Genomic DNA, 22,735 nt, shown 5'->3' with positions numbered 1-22,735 from the left:
GGCAGAACCCTGACAGCTTTACCGTAGTTTAAATCATTTATATCTTACTGTTACTAGATTGTAAATTTAAATGGACAACTGTCAAGTATCATTCCAGTTAAGAATGGAGTGCCTCAAGGAAATTTTCAATATACAAGTGGGCAGCATGCTAGGAGACTGCCTATTAGAAGAAACAGGATTAGCTTTTAATGCTGTGCAGATTATACACAATATAATTTAACAAAGCCTGATGAGATCTCTTTACAGCTCTTTAAACCCTGCTGTTGTCATTACTAAACATATTAAATTAATATAACTTGACATTACTGAAAGTTTTGGCATCAAAACTTAAACAGGTGTGTTTAACTTACTCATTAGGCAGCAAAACAACTTTTAATTAATAAATTAAGTTGTCTGAACTTAAAATTCCAATTTCTTTAAACCATTCACCATGTCTCTGTTTAAAATGATTGGTTGCACTTGAAATTCTGCCTGGACAAAAGCGCTGATTGTCGATATATGTTATATGACACAAGGTGGTCGTTTTGCTTGTGATGTTGAATTTTGCTGAAGCGCAGCAGGACAGAGGCACTACCTGAAACCATCTGACGAAAGAGAAAAGTTCAGTTGGTAAGTAGATATTTAAATGCTTATATACAAATTCCTTCAATTTACTGATATATACTGTACACACATGTGTGTACACACTTATGTGTGTATGTCCTGGTCCTCCCGGTTGGTGGTTGAGCGTTGGGCTAACAACCCATGTCATAAAAATTTTATGTTAAGAAACGCCAATATGGTGCAGCTAAATATCCACTTTGATATAAATGGCCTTGAGAGTAAGTAAGTGAAAAATATAAAGGCTTATTAATTTAAAGGCCTATTAACCATTTTAAGTTATATGCACTTAAAGAGCCCATATTATACATGAAATAGGGTCATATCTTGGTTGTAAGGGTCTCCAACAACAGTTTAATATGCATGCAAGGTCAAAAAACACTTTCATGGTCTTATAATTTGCATTTATTTTTACCTAATTATCCCAGCGACTCCTGTATGAATCGTCCAGTGATTCATTTGTTCCCAAATCCCTCCTTAGCGCAAAGCTAATCAGCGCTGATTGGACCAATGACAGTCTGTTGCGATTGGTCGACTGCCTTCAGTGAGAGAGTGAAATGCCCAACAGCTAATCAGCAATATAAAAGTAATCACAGTTCATAGACGCTCGATAGTGTAGGCGTGGATTTTAGCTGCCAGTGGGTCAATGTAAATACAGACTATAGACTTGAAAATACAGACGTCTATTTATTTTATTGAGCAAAAACTCCAAAAACAGTTGATGCACTCACTGCACTCTGCTCTTTTCACAGACACACACACACACACACACACACACACACACATATTGCACACACACACACACACACACACACACACACACACACACACACACAAACACACACACACAAAAACACCCTGCTCTGGACGACAACGCGCGCGCGCACACACAAACACACACACCTCTGGACGACAGCGCGAGCACACGCACACGCACGCACACACAGACACACACACTACTCTTCCTCCATGGAGCTCCGTAAACAAAGCAGCACGCGTCGCATTTTTAACGTGGCTTTGCACGCGATATGAGAATAAAGCGAGTTAACCTGATACAGTACACGCATTCACAAGTTACAAATCACAACTAAATACATTTGCAAGCTAGAGTCAACGAGGCAACTTTAATCGCACATACTTACACTTGAAAAATGGAGGAAGAAACCCATCCTGACGTCCATCAGTAAGTTACTCTTTACTGATCCTTCCTTTAACAAACGCTGATGAAGTTATCTTTGTAGCATGTAGTTTCCAGAAGTTTCCAGTAGTTTCCTAGTAGTTTTCCAACTGCTTGGCTATAATGCTGAGGTTTCATCTTTGGGTAAAGACTCAATAATATCCATCTGCAGTGTGACTTCAATCGACCGGCATGTTTGTGTGTGTGTGTGTGTGTGTGTCTGGGTTTCTATGTAAGAGGGCGGGGCCTCAGGTTTAAAATCTCCCGGGTTTGCGCGTGCACGTGAATAACTTGGTTTCGCTCGTACGTCATGGCGAAACACCTAATGACTCGGTATCAAGGCGACTCGTTTGAAGCACTATGAGTCGACTCTTTTATAGATGAATCAACCGTTTTAAACACTGTACTCTTACAGATTTAAGCCTTAGCTGGATACTTCACTTCACTTAGACCTGTGTTACAAACTACATGGAAGGGCATTTTCAAAAACCCATAATATGGGCTCTTTAACCATTTAAGTTATCTGTAATTAAACATTTAAGTTCAATGAAGAGGCCACATTTGGTCAACTCAATGAATTGAGTTGTCGATTTCCCGTAACTGAAACGAACTGACTTCCTCAAAATATTTGAGTAGTCTCAACTGTAGGGTTTACAGTGTGTGTAAGCTAACTGAGTATGTAAAACATGTAAGAAAAACTGGATGATTAACTTTCTTACTTTATTAAATTCAGGCAATAATAATAATAATAATGCTTTTTGGGCCTAAAACCTATACACAGCAAAACTTACAACATTAGTTGTTTTACAGTCAAAGTCCCTAGTGTTATATTAGACAGAAATGTTACTATAGGTAACATATTATCCCTCTTCGATGCTGAAAAGTCAGTTCATGCTTTCATGACCTCGAGATTTGGTTGTACTGCATCCTTTATAAACAAACTTTAGTTACTTCAGAATCTTGCTACAATCCAAACCACTATTGATCCCAAAACTCAGAACTTCTGCTAGTACCTAGAATAGTCCACTAAAATAAGTAGAGTGTTTTCACATCTGCTTTCTAAACTCTAGAATAGTATGCTTCAGAACATCTGATTAAAAACATTCTATTAAATTCACATAAAAATATCTTACTTACAAATATTATGAACAGCAACTGCACTAATGTTCTTTCATTTATTTTCCAGTATGTTTCTAACCTGGGATACCAATCTTGAGACATCCAGAAAGTGTGCAGTTCAAGCTGATCAGCTCCAAGAGGAGTTCATGAACAGCACAAACTCTTGATCAAAACACAGATCATATTCTTAGTTATTGCAATGATCAGATAACTTAATTAAAATATTTTTATACATGGATTTTGATTGTAATGTAATAATGTGCATTAGGCTGCTTTGGAACAATTAAACACTTTTATTTGTTGAACATTAATATTGACTTATATTAGGAGGGCAAGAAGGCAAACTGTGCTTTAGCTTTGAGTTTGATTTATGAGCTCATTCTAGGTGATTTATTAGACTTGAAGGGATAAACAAGAAATGAACATAAATACTAAAGCTGCTTAACAACTTACTAATTAAAGCTAATCCCTGCACTTGCAAGGGGTAAATTGGTCATTAGTAAAAGTATTCATAAAACACACACACACACACGCACACACACATGGCATAACAATCAAATAACAAATAATTGTCTTTGAGAACTAATACATGTTCCAGAGTACATATAATTTTAATCAAGGAGAATCAGACATTGCTGTCTAAAGTGGACATGAAAATTTTCAAGACAAGAGCAAGACTTAATCAACAATAATTAGACTAAATACACAAACCAAAAAATGAAGACCTGAGGAATCTTCTTCATAAAAATATTCATATGGCCTGGGTTAGCTTGAGGTAAACAACCTCTGAAGGAGTGACTGAGCACGAAACTGCAAGACGGAAGCTGATCATACGAACAGCGAGCGGTGATTGGAAAAACAATATGAATCATTCATCATCAGACATGACAGTACACAGGCAGCCAAAATGTGTAGCACATTTGATTTTATGCCTATTATTAGCATGGCCTTTGTGCATTTGAAGTTCAGTTGTTTTTGACTTATCGAGCTGTCTCTTTTCTCTGGCCACACATATTTCAGAATGGAAATGATGTCAAGTTCCCGCATTACTGCCATATGCAATGAGCTATCTTTGAGTCCAAGACCCACCTCACGTTGAGAAACTTGTGCAACATCTGCGTACCTCCTGTGGACCTCAATCTGCGCATGTGTTTTCAGCAGGTGGACTCCCATAGAGACCAAAGTATTGCTTCGGACTTTCATCCCTAATGAATGAACTTACAATTAATGTTCTGCTGTCTTGCCAGCTGCCAGGTATACATACTGAATTGTGTGTAACTTTTTGAAAATGCAGTTTCATGTGGATTTCCTGTCCTACAATCTTCTATAACAGGAGTTTCAAACTCAGATACGCTTACTACACAATACAAAAGATTACACGTTATCAGCTTTGAACATCTGTGGATGATATGCACCAAATATCAAGCGATAATGGCTTAAGATGGAAAGTGTCACAAGCCTACTATAGATAAACAAAGATGTTGTTTATTTGCCATTATGGGTTGTTGAAGTGCTATGCTGACATTTTTTTAAATGACAGAACACATACATTGAAAAAAATCATTCACACTACTGATAAAGAACATGATTGTCTGTTGGAAAAATATAGGGCTCTATTATAATGATCCATTATGTAACGTCTCAAGCGTATGGCACAAAAGCATTAAGGGTGTGTCTAAATACACTTTTGCGATTTTAAAGACAGAAAATAGTCTAACAGGGTTGTGCTTATTCTCTTAATGAGTTATTGGTGTTTTTTGAGCAAAATATGCATTAAACCAATCAGAGTCTTATCTCCCATTCCCTTTAAGAGTCAGTTGCGTTGTGCCATGGCACATTTGCTATTTATAAGTGGAAAAACACAAGTGGACAAGTTGAATGCTTTACTAGTGAGAAAACAGTTAAACAGACCATCTGCAGCAAGGATAAAGAATGAGTCTCCTCCATTCAGCCTCTTTACTTTCTTTTTACTTTACTCCTTTACTTTCATGGATAAGGAAATGGTGTTGTAAGCACTCCACTTAAGACATCCATTAGCCTACATATTTAGTTTCATTTGATAAGCACAAAGATTTGTTTCAAATTTATTTCTAAATTACAGCAAACGAATAAATGAACAATAATAACGAAGTGTGGGTGAAAAATAGTTACAACTAAACACACGTCGTATTCTTATGCCCCATATGGTGATGCATACCTCTCCAAAACCTGACAGATGGACAAATCTAAACTTTTAATTAAACAACGTTTTTATTTAAACAAAAATAAATTTGCATATAATAAATAATATTACTGAAAATAATAATAACATTATAATAAAAATGCCCAAATTGTCATGAATAGACTGAAAAAAATCCCCCGGACATGAAGAAGGTATGGAGGTAATGGTTTATATATTTGTGTAGAAAATAATAATTTTTGTAACATTTTATTCCTTTTTTTTTCATATGTAAAGATATTTGTGTATTGTTGTACATCCTGTGTGTATATAGTGTTTGAAACTGCATAGGAGTATACCTAACGTGCTCTGCACTGGACTTTAGACCAGCTTTTACTTGGTCAATGGTGCAGTCTTTTTTAGTTTCTCAGAATAGCAACACACCAACAATGCACCTTAAAGGGGTGGTCCACTATGATATCATATTTTAAACTTTAGTTGATGTGTAATGTAGCTGTATGGACAACATCTCTGAATGTAAAAAGCTCAAAGTTCAATGCAAAGGGAGACCTTGGTTTTTACAGAGTTAGCTTAGCAAATAAACAAATTTTGGGGGCTACAAAAATACTTTCCTTGTGAGATCACAAAGGTTCGTTTACCGCGCACACACACTGTCCAGCTAAGGGCCGTGGCAAGAGGCGATGTAACGTTACAGCAGAGATCAAGCTAAAATGCCAACCTGTAAGTGTTTTTATTTGTTAAAATTGATCATGACATGTTCAGTGTCTAGCATTAACGGTATGCTGTAGCAACGATGTAAACAATGGGTAATGCTGTTTTGTATCGCAAACGATTTAGCTACAAATTCATATTTATTAGCCAAACTGCTATAAACACGCACCCACCCACACACACACAGCCACCCACACACACACACACTTTACCAGCGCGCTCGTGTCTCTCTATGTGTGTGCAAGACTTTGAATTGATTCACTTTAGGCAGCTTTTCCATGCATTTTACATCTCTGATAATCAAGTCGCAAAAGATATATGGATGGTTCATATTACTTACACCTGCATATTCCGGATATATGTAAAAAAAGTTGTGTAATGCACTGAGTTTAAAAAATACAGGATAGCTCACCTAACTCGTGTGTAGCAGCAGAAAATAAATCAAGGCTCACACAGGTAGCATCCCACATCTTTTGCTTTATTCTTCTGTCACGATATAAAAAATAACTTAATCCGAGCATCAGCAAAAAAGAAAAAGAAAGTCCTGCGAATATGCGCTTGTTACAGAAAGTTCACACATTCACGCACACACATAGACACATGCAATAGCGATGTTTCTTAAAGGAGCCGCACCCCATTTTCACTCATTACAGACACTTGTCAGATTTTATTTCAGAGAGCAGGCAGGAGGTTGACTGACTGTTTACACTGCAGAAAAACGTGTGCTTATACGGGCATGACGTGGATCCGATCTGCGAATCGCAGCACATTATGATGATGACCAATCAGAGTCACTTGAGGACGGGCCTTTCAGAGGAACTAGGAAATATATCAGTCGTTTTCATGTTGGCTGAGTAGCTGTATATAATCAAAGTGATATATATGAAAAAATAACACGATTTCCTTCAAGTGAAACATGAGCACACATTGCTTTGCATCTTATAAACACAACCAAGCCTTACAATTACGTTCTGGACCACCCCTTTAACACACCTCCTTTATAGACCACACACCCATGAGTCCACAAAGTATAGCACAAATGGATTTGCTATTTAAACAACGTGCTGCAAATTGTGAAAATTAGGGTTGCGCTGGCCTGATTATAGCAACAAATGAAGCCGACCACATTTTGCGCCTTATTGCGCTGTGTCTATGATAGGGCTGCATTTACACTACAGATTTTGATGGTCAATTCCGATTTTGTCACTGTATTCGATTTTTTTGATGACCTGCTTACATCATATTTTAAAAGTGACTTGATCGTCTGCATTTACACAGCACACGGCAAAGGCACAATGACCAGGAAAAAAAAGAGTGGGCGCTAACAACTGATAATTAAAGATTGCTCTTTTCTCTATTCCTGTATGTAATCTGTTCGCAGCTTTTGACAAACTGTTTTACTGTAGTTTATGACAGAAAGGTTCTCATTCCTCTTTTGATATATAGGCTTTTTTAAACCTTTAGGCATCTTAATGTCATGTCCATGGAGTGATTTATGCATGTGATGTATGCACTAGTTTTATATAGGTTTATATTGGTTACGTGGCAGACATTGCGCTCTCGCACTCTCATTAACATGCTTTAAGTACCTGTGGTATATGACAATATAAAAGCTGTTTAAGTCCTCGTGTATGAGATTTAAGGTTTGGGACTCTGCTGAAGTCTGTTCTGCAAAGAACATCAGACCTGATGTCATTTGCTACGGTTTTTAATGTTGCGCGACTCGCATTGACAGGTGAAAATCCGGTCTACCTGCTTACACTGCAGACACGAGGACACAGATTCAACTAATTCATCCAATTTATTCATTTAAATTTCCACATATAAACAAGGCCTGAATCTGATTTGAGTAAATCGGAATCCATGTGATTTGTTCCTGCTTACACGTACATGGGCCATATCCAATCTGTGCCACATGGGAGAAAAAATCAGAATTGAGTCACTTGAACAGTGCAGTGTAAATGCGGCCATGTCTTAGCTGTTAGTGAGAAAGAACCCATCTCTGGGTTGGCTTAAATCCTTTCATACTGTATCTCAGATTTCTCAGCATGAATAGTCAAGGCCATGTTGATACAGGTTTTATTACACACACACACACACACACACACACACACACACACACACACACACACACACACACACACACACACACACACACACACACACACACACACACACACACACACACACACACACACACACACTTCTTTCATTTTCTGAAAATTAAAGCATTTGTTTTTAAAATAGATTATTTGTTTTTTTGCAAAATCATTGACTGTCATAACTTATTAAGAAGAACCATAGCTTTTTACATTAGATGTCACCTATGCTGTTGTTGTCTATTAGAAGAAATGCATCAATAAAGCTGCCATTTTAGCACAGGGTAGTGCTCCTTTGAAATGGGACCTAGGTAAGGTGGAGGACTGGCCATGCGGAACCATAAATATATACACACATATACAAATATATATATATATATATATAAATATATATATATATATATATATATATATATATATATATATATATATATATATATATATATATATATATATATATTTATGATCGGGTGTTTTCCCAATAGTCTTTTTAATTTACGAAAATTATAATTTTACTATTTTATTTTTCTATATTGATAGATAAGTGACAGCACAGGCATTGGCGACAAAGAGCATGTGTTTGTGTGCATGGAAATTTATTATCCCTTATTATACCCTGTTAAATTTGATCTAATCTATGTCCTGAAACACCCTCTTCCGCTTTCACTTTTAATTCTAATGGAGGGAGCAATTTGTTGTGAATGAATCTCCATTATGAACGACTTGTGTGAACCATTGATATCCCTGTGTTTCAATGTACATATCCACCTTTCAGATCTAAATGGACTATAATATTTGTAATATTCAATAATTTTGGATGAAAAGTATGCATATTGAGGCGCAGGCACTGTTATGTTATCAGGCACCCTTACAAGTTACTTCAAAAACTAGCCGTCACTTCACTTAGCTGACAATAATACAACTTTTTGGCACGGCTGCATCTTGTTGTCATATTTCATTTACATTGTTTGCTGATTTTATTCTACCAAACTAGCATAAGCCTAGAATATAGGGCAAGTTGGTGCTACTTTGCCTTATGTTCAGTGCAGTAAGTGACTGTAATTTCATCAATAACGTTACTTGTTTAGCACAAAAATTGTAACATACAAAATCGTAAAAAATTAAATCTTGCCTATGAAAGGTTATGCCTTTATGTTTTGTTTGTTTGCTCATTGCTACACCCCCACAACGCACAACAGTCGAGCATCTTAACATTGGCTTTAGAATTGATTAGTGTGGTTGAATGATAATTGTCCTGGGAGCCCTGTACAAATGTGGCGGCAGTGTTAACGCATGCTTAGGGCCTGTATGCAATATCTAGTGTATATATATATATATATATATATATATATATATATATATATATATATATATATATATATATATATATATATATATATATATATATATATGAAGAAGAAGGATATTACAATTAATCAATTCATTAATAAGTGATCTAGAAGTCTCAGTGAATTAACAGACCCATGGTCCAGACTGTATTTCCAGAGAAAGAAAAGCACACAGACAACAGAAAACAAGCATCTCTTCCCTTCAAACTTCCACAGATATTTATCCTTCGCTTGATCCTTTGCTCTTTTCTTTGGCCTCTCTGGAGATTGTTTTCTAATGTGGCTTTTGTGGAAGCATTAATTGTAAACAGGATGTGCTTTGTGTGGTCTTAAAGAAAAAGCATTTCATATTCCTGCTTGGACATTCTTCAAAACAACCTCTTGCAACTAACAAATTACTTACGAAAAAGTGATGAAAAAAACACATGGGACAAATTATATAAATGGCCACTCGTGGTTGTCTGGTAAAGATGTGCAAATTGCTGCAAGATCACACAAGTAGATTCAACTACAGCTAATGTGATCTTCAACCGCAATGCATCATTAGCAAGAAAAACAGCAGCTACAACGCATATGATTTATGGTTCCCCAATAACCCACCTGCAAATAAAATCTCTCTTTCTTAGTTTTGCTTGAGTAGGAAACTCACAGAGCATTGCATATAAGCAGAAGCAAGCGAAACAATGTGAACAATGATTTATACAGACTCTGCAGAGAGCGCCTGTCAAATGCAGCCCTCAGGAAGCTTTCATAGAGAGGGGGGATAAAGGAGAGGCAGCAGGCCAGAGGTTTGAATGCTCACAGTTCTTGACCTTTTGGCATTAGAAGTCTTGTAAGTTCAAACCTCAGCTATTACCAAGCTGAGCTCATCTTAAGTGGCTATACAGACACACACTGGAGCCCCGACAACTCCTGCTTCCAACGGCGTAATAGCTTCGCCTGCTAGACTGGACTATCAAACACCATAAAAAATAAGTCTGCTTTAGTATAACCTATTAGACAGCGCACAACTTAGCAAACATGTTTTTACTAAACAGCAAAAATCAGTCCAGGGCACTCGAAAAATATAAAATTAAATATCTTTTAATATTTTTCCACATTTTTCGAGTGCCTTTGGGATGATTTTTGCTGTTTTTTCAGGTGAATCTCTTACCCAAACACATTATTTAAGGTACCCCTTTAGATTTTTATGTAACTTGTCTTTTTTGTGCATCTTGTATCATGAACTCGTGGAGGTCTGGTTTACTTTTGCCAGTTGATCTATGGTTTACTACTTGCTCTGATGTCTCTATGGTTGTTAAACAAGATACAATTTAATCAGTATATCTAATGGCCAATCTTTAGTACCATTATTGGTTCCAAATCAAACAGCTTTAGCTGAAAGCGAAGTAAACTTTTGTATATTTGATGTAATTTTAATGCTGGATATATTCCTGACTTTATTCTTAAAATTATCTTACTGAATTGCTTTTTAGCTGTTATAATAACTATTGCTGTTTGTCATTTAACATGTTTGAACAAATAAAATTTAACATACACTTATAGAGTGAGAAATTATCAAATTAGTAATAGTAGAGAAGCTATTAAACAACTTAAGATTTGGATCCACAGCATTAAGTTTTAGATTAGACTAGATTCAACTTTATTGTCATTACACATGTACAAGTGCAAGGCAACGAAATGCAGGAAACCAAAAGTGCAATAGCAGCAAGTGCAGGATAAAGTGCAATTGTAGAAAAACTATGGTGATATTCATAAATGGATGCACTATAAATAATATATACAGGTTATATTAATCAGAGCTTTTCAATAGATTAATATATGTACCGGCTGCTATTATTAATCAAAAGTTTGCAGATAGATATGAACATAATTACAAATGTATATGTGCAGTAGATATTTACAATATAACTAATGTATATGTGCAATATTACAAATGTATATGTGCAGTGGATATTTCAATTGAGACAAGTAGTAGGACTTCAAACAAAAGGTTTTTAAACACACTTGTGCTGTGCTTATCAACCCCCATCCTATAGTTTCTTAAAAAGTACAGAGAGGGCCAGAGCCTGCTAAAAAGTGGCTTTGTCATTGCTAAATTATTATTTCATTGATATAGGGTTTACCTGAATTCAAAGCAAACAAATCAACACAATTGTATTTGATGGTTAGAGAAAGAAATGTACAAATTATGTGCAATTTGGCTAAATCTACTAAAATATTCATATTTACTTATGACTGGAGTGTGTGCAGTAACTCTGCCCAAATTGCATTCACTTTGTCAGAATATCAGAACTGTATCTATATATTCAGTTATATCTTAACTACTATGGCCAGAGCACTGAGTTAAAGGTTCAGGACACCCTGGAGAACTTTTTTTTTATTATTAACAGATTTGTGTTTGTTGAGCATAAGTTAAGACAATGTTAGCACCTGTCAGCTTTAATTGTGGGGAAAACTGGATAATTTTGAGCTTTTGTCAGCAAATTTTAGCTTCCGGGTTTAAAATGGTTTTTGGGGCGGGATCAAAATCGGCGACGTAGCGCTGTACTGCAAGTGCAATGATGACGCATCGGTTTCTCATTATTATTCATAGCGGAGTTTTCTTATCCTATGAGAAGAGCCGGCTGCTTAATTATTCATGAGACCAGCCAGACCTGCCGGAGTCAAGCCCGAGCTTTGAGACACGTCACGGACCCACGGCACGGGCACACATATTTAGCCGTTCATGAAGGCTCATATGCATTTGTTTCCATGATCCACGGGGTTTGTTGCATGTTTTCCCCCGCGATCTTGTCAGGGCCGATCATACAGCAAAGCTGTGTGTGTGCTGCTAGCATTTTTGTTGGGAGAGCAGCACGAGAATTAGAGAATGGCGGACGCTGTCTTTTATCAGGAGTTCGTTCACATTCAGACACATCACTGTGCTGCTGTGTTTGCCTAAATCCTCCAGATTACCAGCAGGGCTAACGGTTAAAATAGACAGGTCAGGAGACCTGCTGCACTGAGTCTGCTGGATACGGGGATTGAGGGAGAAGTACTCATTTATAGGGTTTACATGAACAAACTTATCTTTATAATGATATAAATTGTGGTTATGTGTATATGAAATTACGAATAACAAATGTAGCAGGGCATTAAATCACAGTTCATTTCTTTGCATTTTAACTTTGTAAACTATAAACTCATGCGTCTCCTCACGGTTTGTCTCATTTTGTGAGCTAGCTTCGTTCGCTACCCTTCTCCCCTGCTGGCCACGCCCACTCCTACCCGATGCTCGCGGAGCTCCACGCCCATTAATCATGCATCTTTTAAAAAAATTCTGAAGTAGACTTTAACCGAAAGTGGTGGGTGTCATGGCCCTTTAAGGAAGTTGAACTTGAGAAACGAGCCAGTCGGATTTACAAACCATTCATGCATTCATGTTTTGTTTTTTTCTATGCACAAAGGATATTTAGTGCTGTAAACATTTTTAGCTAAAAAAAAAAAAAGTATTATATTGACGATAATGTAACTTGGGCGGTGTGGTGGCGCAGCGGATACTGCTGTCATCTCACAGCAAGAAGGTATCGTGTTTGAGCCATGGCTGGGTCAGTTGGCATTTCTGTGTGAAGTTTGCATGTTCTCCCAATGTTGGCATGGGTTTCCCTCAAGTCCAAAGACATGCGCTATGGGTTAATTGGGTAAGCTAAATTGCCCATAGTGTATGTGTGTATGTCCTGGTCCTCCAGGCTGGGTGTTGAGCGTTGGGATAATGACCCACCATGTTAAAATAAAATGTTAGAAAACACCAACATGGTGCAGCTAATTATCAACGGCCATGGAAGTAAGTATAATGGGACTTAAGAAGAACTGGAATATAGTAAAACATAAGAACCACCTTTATGATACACAGTTTGACAGGCTGAATCCTAATTAATATGCTATGTATTTAAGAAAGTGGGCACTTTCAAAGATGCAAATTTTGTTCAAATATTTACTTTTATGCTGAATCAAACTTTAAAGAGTTGTATGTTACTGATATCCACTAGGTCAAGTACACAGAGGTATTTGCAGAGCTGTATTTATGTCCTAATGATTACACTGTATAAAAGGGCTAGACGATTAATCAGGCAAATGTGATGCTCATTCATTTTGTCAGTACAGTCGGCTCTCTGAACTTTTTTGTGGCGTATAGTAAACCCACTATTGTGCTTCTCTGAATCAATAACAAAAGCTGAATAAACAATCACAGCTTTGCTTAATCGCATTTCCAAATTTATTTTGATTAATCTCCCAGCCCTATCGTATGCTTATTATTGTCTAAAAAACTGTGTAGGTTGACAAGTGTGAATGTGCAGCTTATAAATGTAAAAAATAATAATTTAAGGCAAGAATAAGAATGCAAGGTTTTATTACAATGATTTTATCAGTGCTGTATGTTGTATACAAGTTTTTAACTAGTCCTCTTAACTTATCAGTTATTGATGGTCTAATTTAATTTTCTGATTTCTAAAATAACCTGTCACCATTTAATCTAATATAACTCTTTTGTTCTAAAATAATGCTACAAAGAACTGGTGGGAAATGTGGGTTGTGTATGTCATAGTTTGTCACAGAGCTCATCATCTGGAAAGCATTGGATTCTAACTATTGTGTACAAACATCTGATAAACATCTCAGGAAAAATACAGATGACACAGCAGATGGGCCAACTGTCTAAAACACCAGATGGATGTCTGAGTGTTGTACCTATCCCAGAGGTGCTTTGGAGAGGTAATATTACAAACAGAACAAGTCTCTCACATTTATTATATCATTACGAGGACATGCTTATAATGCAAATGCTTTTAATTCACACACACACACGCACAAACAAAATCTTTCTAAGGCAAACCACATGGTTCGAGTATTTACATTCAAACAGGTTTTCATTGAAGTCTCAGTCTAAACATAACAAGACATTGATTCTAGTTTAAAATGGCATAAAGTTAATTATTGTACATTCTTTGGCTATTTTTCCTTTTTTTTTCTCTAACTTCATCCAGTTTATAACTTCCACAAAATCATTACATTTCTCCGACAGCTTGTAATATATATGAAGTTATAAGGATGTGGAAAACATATGTAGGAATCTGCTCCCCGAACAACAAAACACATAAAATCACATCTTTCGCACCCTTGTAAAAAATCATTTATACAGTATGCTCACATTTGCCAAAATCAAGGGAAAAAAAGTCCGAAAAACAGGTTGGCAGTTTGGTTCACAACAGAACAGCGTTTCCCTCCTTAGGCTATGTGCCTCCACAGATGTTTCATTCAGCCTTTGCAGCATTTGGCCACTCTAAAAGTGCTTCAGCCACTGCATTCCCTCCCATTGTACTGTGAAGGAGAGAGAGAGAGTGGGGTGGGGGGGTTTGACAGGGACAGGCTGTTTACCACCACCCCCTCCTTTCCCCCTGTGTTAGCTCGGAGAGGTGGGGGTTGGGGGACATTGGGGCGGCAGCACAATTGCGAAGGGTCCAGCTTGGAGCTCCGGGCGGCACAGAGGGTCATAGAATGGAGTTCTGCGTCTGGGCCTCCCGAATCCTGAATCTGCCGGGTGGGTGGTCTCCTCTCTCCACACCCATTCTCTCTCTCTCTCTAATTCACTCGCTACTCTGCTATCCCAACACCTCCAAGAGAAACGATTAGCTCATCCACTCTGGCCAGCACTTGAGCTCTGATGTGGCAGTCAGTGGCACAGACTGGATTCATTCAGAGCTAGATTAGAGAGCCTCATGGGCGAGCTGCGTGGCCAGGCCCACAGAGGGAGCCGCTTGCCCCTGCTCCTGCTGCTGCTTTACCGTTTTGCTGGTGGGCTCTTTTCACTCAGACTACTAACTGGGTGGCAGTTAGCACTAATCCTCTCACTGATTACCTCTGGCATGAGGAAATAAACAGTAATAAATGAAAATACAACCTCCTTCTATCAACAAGCACTCACACTTTCTAACATTTACAGACTTGCGCTCCTTTTTCCCTGATCCCCACATGTCAAAATAATGTAATAATTGTCCCCACAAAGTGGACAAAACCTGACTTAAACACAATTTTTGGTTAGGTATCTTGTGCCAAATGGGGCACTTATTAATATAGTTAAATGAAGAGGCTTTTAAATTGTCCAATAAACTCAGAAGTGCTCAGAAGTGAGAGGCTGATTAGATGTTTTAAAATAATTTAGCAAGAAGGCTTTCCAGTTGGCTATACTTTATTTATTATTCAAAAATAGGGGTAAAATAAAATGGTAAAATCTTACCATTTAACATCATTTAAAATCAGAAAGTTATAAACATCATGATGAGTATAAAAAGTATAAAAAGGTGGGGTAAGCAACATTAAGAATTGTATTAGATTTAGCAGTCCACAATATTTTTTTTACTCTTTATTCAATCAACATCGTTTAGATTCAACCAACAGAAAGGCAAGTTATAAAAAAAACAGTAATAGAGGAAAAGTAGGTGTAAAAACAGGATTGGACCTTGTCTGATACAGTCTCACCCATATTTGACCAAAATTGTATAGTTTTCCTGATGGCGTCATTTATTTTGGTTGTGGTATATTCCAAAATATTAATGTCCAGTAAATAAAGTTTCCAAGTAAGATCAACTGGAGTGGATGTACTTTTTTTTTTTTTGCAGCAGCAGCAGCAGTCAGAACAACAGACCACACTATTTCAACAAACAGTAAACAAACAGTTTATATAAGCTCAAAAGCAGACCACTAATATATTTGTATATTACATATTATATTATATTTAAATATTTAAATGTTCTTTAGACATTTAGATGCAATATCTGAATATAATATATATATATAATTTAGATTTTCAAATATTAGATGTATTTACTAGCATAGTTGTGTATGATTTTATTCTACGTATGAGTTCTGCAACAAACTGTTTGTCTTCTCATACTTACAGTGACACCTTGTGTCTAAATGTGGTTTTACATAAAATGCTCTTGATTTTATAACCAGATTTCCAGTGTGCAATAACCAGAACCTAAACATGGATCTAATTAATGTCCTGGTGCCCTAAGAAACACTTTCACTGATTGCTATTTTTGATATTGATATTTTTAAAGGTCCCTATACCTGTACTTTTTAAAATGAATAAATAAAAACTTTATTGAAAATAAATAAATAAAAACTTTATCGGCTTCCAACAAGAAACCTTTAACATCCATAGAAAGAAAAATTACTCAGTTACTCAAAGATTAAAATGCTTATAACAAGAAGATTTTTTATTAATATTTTGAAAAGTTTCTCTAACGTTTATTTTTATTCATTCATTCATTTATTGTTCGTTTGGCTTAGTCCCTTTATTAATCTGAGGACGCCACAGCGGAATGAACTGTCCACTTATCCAGCACATGTTTTTACACAAAAAAAGCCCTTCCGGCTGCAACCTATCACTAGGAAACGATTGTGCTACCCACAGCGCTGCCTCAATGTTCTTTTTAGAAAGAATTATTATTTATAGTTGTAGTAATAATAATAATAATTATTATTATTATTATAGTTATTATTAATACTACTACGACTACTACAACTACTTCTTACTACAACTACAATCTTACTTCCCTGTCTGGAACCTTTGTTTTTTATTCATTTGTCAAGCATTTTAATTTTAAGTTTCCCTGATAAATGAAAATCAATGGTGTAAAATAAGAGCTGTTACCCCATATGCTGTGAATGCACTACATAGACTACTGTTAACCTTAAAAATAGAAATATCTATGGTGAAATTACTGGTGTGAGAAATTGCACATAAAATCTTTTAAACACAAATGCACACTTGTTCCTATACAGCTGGGTTTTCCATTTTTCCAGACTGCAAACAATGGATCACAATGTCCACACAACCTGTTCAAGTTTAAATGAAGAATACACTACATGTAGTGTAAGGGGATTTACAAAACTGCCTAAGTTCCTTACGTGCCTTTTTTGGTTAAATATCTGCTGCATCCTGTGCTGGTCATAGAAGTGGAAGTTACGTGGTTTCAGAGTGAGTATATGAACTGTCCTGAGGAAGGAACATACATATTACAAGATAGCATCTTTTCTCAAGATGTGCTACGCATCACTTCATCTCTTTCTTGGTGAGTTTGAAGACTTTTAACCTTAATAAAATAAGTCTAAGCTTTTAAATACAACAAAAACTTTATATGATTAAAATTAATTTGCTATTTAAGTGTATATTTAATATTTTAAGCCATTAAAATGACAGAATATGCAGCTGAGTTTTAGAGATGTAACAACTTGTTGATTATAATAAATACTGTATGTTCTTCATGAGCTTTCTCTGGTAATATACAGGGGCCATACTTGTCCTCGCAGTTGGAAATGAGGCCACAACTATGATAAACGGCACAAACAGCACCTTTATAGTTTTAAAGCCTGATAACACCACCACCAACAAAACCATTCTGGACAACTCTACTGTAACTTCATCACCTATATCGACTACTGTTCTATCAAACACAACAGAAGCCAACGACACATTAGATGAAGGATCAGGTAGCTTTTCATTTAGCTTGATATCTTGCTATTGCACATCTGCCCACACCACTGATGCAACAATGCAGAGAGACTATTGAGAAATATAATCCAGTCTAAATGCTATGCTGCTTGTTTTAGTGTAAATGACAACCTTTAACTGAAAGGAAGTTATATATTTTATCTGTTGTACAGCAGATTCACCAAATACTTCACCAACCTCTGAAGAACCGCAGACCACTAGCACCACAGACAATCCTCTGAACAAAGTCCCACAAGTCAGCACAAATGCTACGATTCAAACAACAACCAGAACAAGAACCAGCATAACAACTTGTACAACAACCAGTAAGAGAGAAAAATACTGACAACACAAGCAACGATCACTATTTGCTCTTTTCTAAATAAAAATGATCAGAATGACTTATTTTTTGTGCAAGAGATATACTGTATATGTGTGAATTACCTTTTAACGCTTAATTTGTTTCCTACTGAGTCATTCTTACACAGGAAGAAAGTGTGTGGTCTAGCTATCGCACATTTAAATCTGTAAAAAAAAAAAAAATCCTCAGCAACCCAGAACACATAAATAACAGAAATAGTTTACTGAAAAAAAATGCAAATTATTGCTTGACTTCTCTAACCAAAGTAGAGCACAAACTTGCCATTCACCTAAACATGTAGTCATATTCTTTGAGTATTACATTATCATACCTATGAGTGATACATTGCTTTTTTTTTCAAGCAACTAAAGCACCAGAGCCCAAAAAACATGGACCAGGTGAGTATTTTTCTATGTCTTTTCTCTCTCAGTGTTTATTCATGTTCAGTTTTAGGTAGGGCTGCATGATATTGGATAATCTGACATTGCGATATTTTGTTTTTCTGCGATATATTGCGATATACTTTGTTGTCAGGGTTTCGCAGGTTTCACCAAGTCAAATTTAAGACTTTTTAAGACCATATAGAATAAAATTTCAGACTTATTTAGGGCTAAACACTAAGGATTTTTTAATCACCCAGCAAAAAAAAAAAAAAAAAAAAAAAATGGAAATCAAAAAAACTAATTCTAATTAGTCATTTCTTAGCCACATATTTTGAATTATGTGTCAAAATAAGCAGACCCTGGTTGTATACATAATTTGTTTTCAACATAACTTTAAAAACTATGTATGCACAACAAACTGTTAGAATATTAGTTATGAATACAGTTTTGCTTAGTTTTATTGAGATGTATCGTTGGTGATTGGATGTGTATTGGATTGTCTGGATAGCTTTACATAAACAAAGGAAAATTAGGACCTGTTTAAAATAATTTAAGACCTACAAAACAATATTTCAGTCACTTTTTAACTTTAAGTTTTTTAAATAAAAGAGATTTTAAGACTTTCTAGTACCCCACATACAGTTGAAGTCTGAATTATTAGACTCTGTTTATTTTTTCCCCAATTTCTGTTTAATGGAGATATTTTTTTCATCGCATTTCTAAACATAATAGTTTTAATAACTTATTTATAATAACTGATTTATTTTATCGATATTTTTCAAGACACTTCTATATAGCTTAGAGTGACATTTAAAGGCTTAACTAGATCAATTAGATTAACTAGGCATGTTAGGGTAATTAGGCAAGTTATTGTATAATGATGGTTTGTTCTGTAGACTATCGAAACAAAAATTAGCTTAAAGACGCTAATAACTTTGTCCTTAAAATGGTGTTTAAAAATTTGATAACTGCTTTTATTTTAGCCAAAATAAGCAAAAAAGACTTTCTCCAAAAGAAAAAAATATTATCAGACATACTGTGAAAATTTCCTTGCTCTGTTAAACATAATTTGGGAAATATTTAAAAAAGAAAAAAAAAATTTAAAGGAGGGCTAATAATTCTGACTTCAACTGTACTCACAGTGTTGTACCTGGAAATAATTTTTGTTCATACTTTATTTTAAGGGTCTGTTCTCCCTCTTAGCAAACCATTTTGACTTTTGCTTCAATAAACTCCTATATTGCTCCATATTGATAGTTATTAGGGTAGTTTAGGTATTAGGTAGGATTAGAGACTTAGAATAAGATCATACAGAACATGTGCTGTATAAGTACTAATAAGCAGCCAATATCTCAATAACATGAGCAACTAGTTAATAGTGAGAATTGGTTCCTAAAGTGTTATCGAATGAATTAATTTTGACTGGGGTGATTCTGTAGGGGAGTGATTCATGCATAACCTGTAATAAACAAACTACAAGCATACAGTAGATAAATGCAACAAAGCAAAGATGAAAATGAAATAAACAGTGCATACATTATAGTTTTGTACATGTTAATGTAAAAATTACACCGCAAAGTCAACTCAATATTGCATATCTTTGCGATGTGACTATTATGAATACACACATTGCGATACTGAAACAATATGTTGTGCAGTCCTAGTTTTAGATTTACTTGCTTAATTTTTACTTGACGACAAGATTTTAATATTCTTACTCTATTTTGAATTTTTTTTAACAGCTAACATAATTATTCTGGTCATTGCTGTTCTGTGCATCACTGGAGTAGTAGTTTACTGCTGCCTTCAAAAGAACTCCAGGGTAAGAGACTTCATTATTACTTTTTGAAATAATTTTATAACTATATATTTTAATGTTTGTCATAGATGAGATTTTGGTGTTTGCATCAAATATTCCAAAAAATGCAAGTAAAATGTCTACCCCCTCCCCCCTTTTTTGTTATTTTAAGTAATGTATAAAATAAAATGCACAATTATGGGTGAAATAATGCTTCATAGTCCTTCAGAATAAATTACATATGAATGTAAAATTAAAACATTTTTAACGTAAATATTCAACCCAAGCTCATTCTGGAAACGTAGCCCCGCGGACGTTTCTAGAGACCGCGATTTACATGGCCGGAGGTACGTAAAGGCCGCGTTTTTTTTTTTTCGAGCGAACGCTGCGGGGCGGTGTGGCGCAGCTCTGCCCCTCCTCTTCGCGCTCGCCAGCCGACGCCTCGCCTCCGAGTGGAGGGCTTTGCTGACGCAATCAGTTTGTCCGCCTAGCTCACAGCGTTGCGTCGGCGGAGCGGAGGCCCCGGAGGAGGAGGAGCCGGAGCCGGCCGCGGTTTACGACGACCGGGATCGAGTCCGGGGAACAGCGGGTTCCGGAAATCAGGTAAGACGAAAAACGGAATCCGGAAAATAAGGGCGAGAACGTGGCGGGATCCGAAAACGCGGTCGAAATCGAAGACGAGGGCTTTTACTTTTTTTTTTTTTCCGATCCGGCGGCTTTTCGCGCGAGAACGGCGCGGGCACGAACGCCACGCTCTCCCGAGAGGCGCCCGCCCGAGACGCGAAAAAACGCGCACAGCGGCCTCTCGCGGATCCGCGAAAACAAAAAACCGCTCGAATACGTACCTCCCGGGGCTACGTTTCCACAATGAGCCCGGGTTGTAAATATTCATTCATTCATTTTCTTGTCGGCTTAGTCCCTTTATTAATCCGGGGTCACCACAGCGGAACGAACCGCCAACTTATCCAGCAAGTTTTTACGCAGCGGATGCCCTTCCAGCCGCAACCCATCCCTGGGAAACATCCACACAGACATTCACACACACACACTCATACACTACGGACAATTTAGCCTACCCAATTCACCTGTACCGCATGTCTTTGGACTGTGGGGGAAACCGGAGCACCTGAAGGAAACCCACGCGAATGCAGGGAGAACATGCAACTTCACACAGAAACGCCAACTGAGCTGAGGCTCGAACCAGCGACCCAGCGACCTTCTTGCTGTGAGGCGACAGCACTACCTACTGCGCCACTGCTTCGCCACATGTAAAATATATAAAAGAAAAATTTAATTTTATGATATGCCACTTAATTAAAAAAAAAAAAAGCCTTGTCGACAAATAGGTAAAACCCACTGAGGGATAGTGGCAAAGTAAATTAATTAATAATTTATAATTAATTAATTAATGGGGGGGGCTGTACTTTTTGTCAAATGATTTTTGTTTTGTTGTTGTATTACATTTTAGTAGGTGTCTTTTTCAAAAAAAAAAAAAGGACAAGCAAGTAAACAGGACATTGTTTTGAAAGTTGCAACCCATCGTTTTTGACCTATGCACAAACAATATGTTTGCAGAAGTATTCTGTCGACTTGCACCCTAAAAAAGAAGATGCTCAGATTCCACTCAGCACAGTGGATGCAGAAGTGTTTGACACCACGTCAGAAAAAGGTACCTGACATTCCCAACTTTGCATCGCCACAGTGACTTGTGTAAACTGACCTTTTGTCATATACTGTCTTCTAAAGATTTGCAAACATTTGCTCCAGTTGAGCCAGTAAAGGACCCTGACATTGGGAAGGAAGCTGAAAAGCCTGAGGAAGGAAAAGGTACGAGACAGACAGGCATACTGTCTGGTAATCACTTCATCTTAATGTCTATTGTGGTTTTTATTCATTCCTATTTTACTACTACACACTATGAACCATTTGTTAAGTATCTGTTAAGCATTAACTCTACATTAATATATGTTAGTAAGCAGTTTATAACCACATTTATAATGTGCTTAATCATTGTATTTTCATACTTTGTTAAGAATGAATTTTTCATTACAAAATTAAGTATTGCATTATTTACAAATTAGTTATCTAAGAATAGTTGGTGTTTTTTAAGATAACTTAGAATGCATGAGTAAATGGTTAATAAACAATTCAAATGATCAATTATACATCTTATTATTCAGCCATATATTAATAAATCTAAAGTGAGGACTATATTTATGCTTTATAAATCCAACTTTGTCATATTTTGACACTTTTGTTATTCAGCAATGTTTAAACTTTACAGTAATTTTATTTTTAGATAAGATTGCAATGATTATTGTTCATTTAATACTAACTTAATTGTCATTAAGGAATTTATAAAGCATAAATAGTCCTCACTTTAGATTAGGTCACAAAACTGGATGAAGCTGAGATACTAA

The 22,735-nt window shown here is 36.4% G+C and overlaps 2 protein-coding genes across 8 annotated transcripts in view; one reads left to right on the top strand and one right to left on the bottom strand.

The window, feature by feature from the left end:
• hhip (hedgehog interacting protein) overlaps nucleotides 1–22,735 on the bottom strand; it is a 236,297-nt gene that overhangs the window by 137,447 nt on the left and 76,115 nt on the right. The gene's annotated exons all lie outside the window — the stretch shown is intronic.
• Nucleotides 17,296–22,735, top strand: part of si:dkey-27h10.2 — a 40,814-nt gene continuing 35,374 nt past the window's right edge. For 3 of the 6 annotated variants that reach the window (XR_012407167.1, XM_021473915.3, XM_073952525.1), the window contains exons 1-7: nucleotides 17,296–17,354; nucleotides 17,572–17,772; nucleotides 17,947–18,099; nucleotides 18,497–18,532; nucleotides 20,260–20,339; nucleotides 21,891–21,984; nucleotides 22,062–22,142. Coding sequence is in view for 4 of the 6 variants with exons in the window: in XM_021473915.3 (XP_021329590.2) it covers nucleotides 17,324–17,354; nucleotides 17,572–17,772; nucleotides 17,947–18,099; nucleotides 18,497–18,532; nucleotides 20,260–20,339; nucleotides 21,891–21,984; nucleotides 22,062–22,142 (676 nt within the window). In the remaining 2 variants the exon portion in view is untranslated. The remainder of the gene's footprint in view (nucleotides 17,355–17,571; nucleotides 17,773–17,946; nucleotides 18,100–18,496; nucleotides 18,533–20,259; nucleotides 20,340–21,890; nucleotides 21,985–22,061; nucleotides 22,143–22,735) is intronic. The other 3 variants (XR_012407168.1, XM_005159975.6, XM_073952539.1) reach the window with 2 other exon arrangements.

The sequence above is a fragment of the Danio rerio genome, chromosome 1 (assembly GCF_049306965.1).
Source record: "Danio rerio strain Tuebingen ecotype United States chromosome 1, GRCz12tu, whole genome shotgun sequence".
Classification (NCBI taxonomy): domain Eukaryota; kingdom Metazoa; phylum Chordata; class Actinopteri; order Cypriniformes; family Danionidae; genus Danio; species Danio rerio.
The sequence above is the reverse complement of the archived record's forward strand: the minus strand, read 5'-3'. Positions and strand labels throughout refer to the sequence as shown.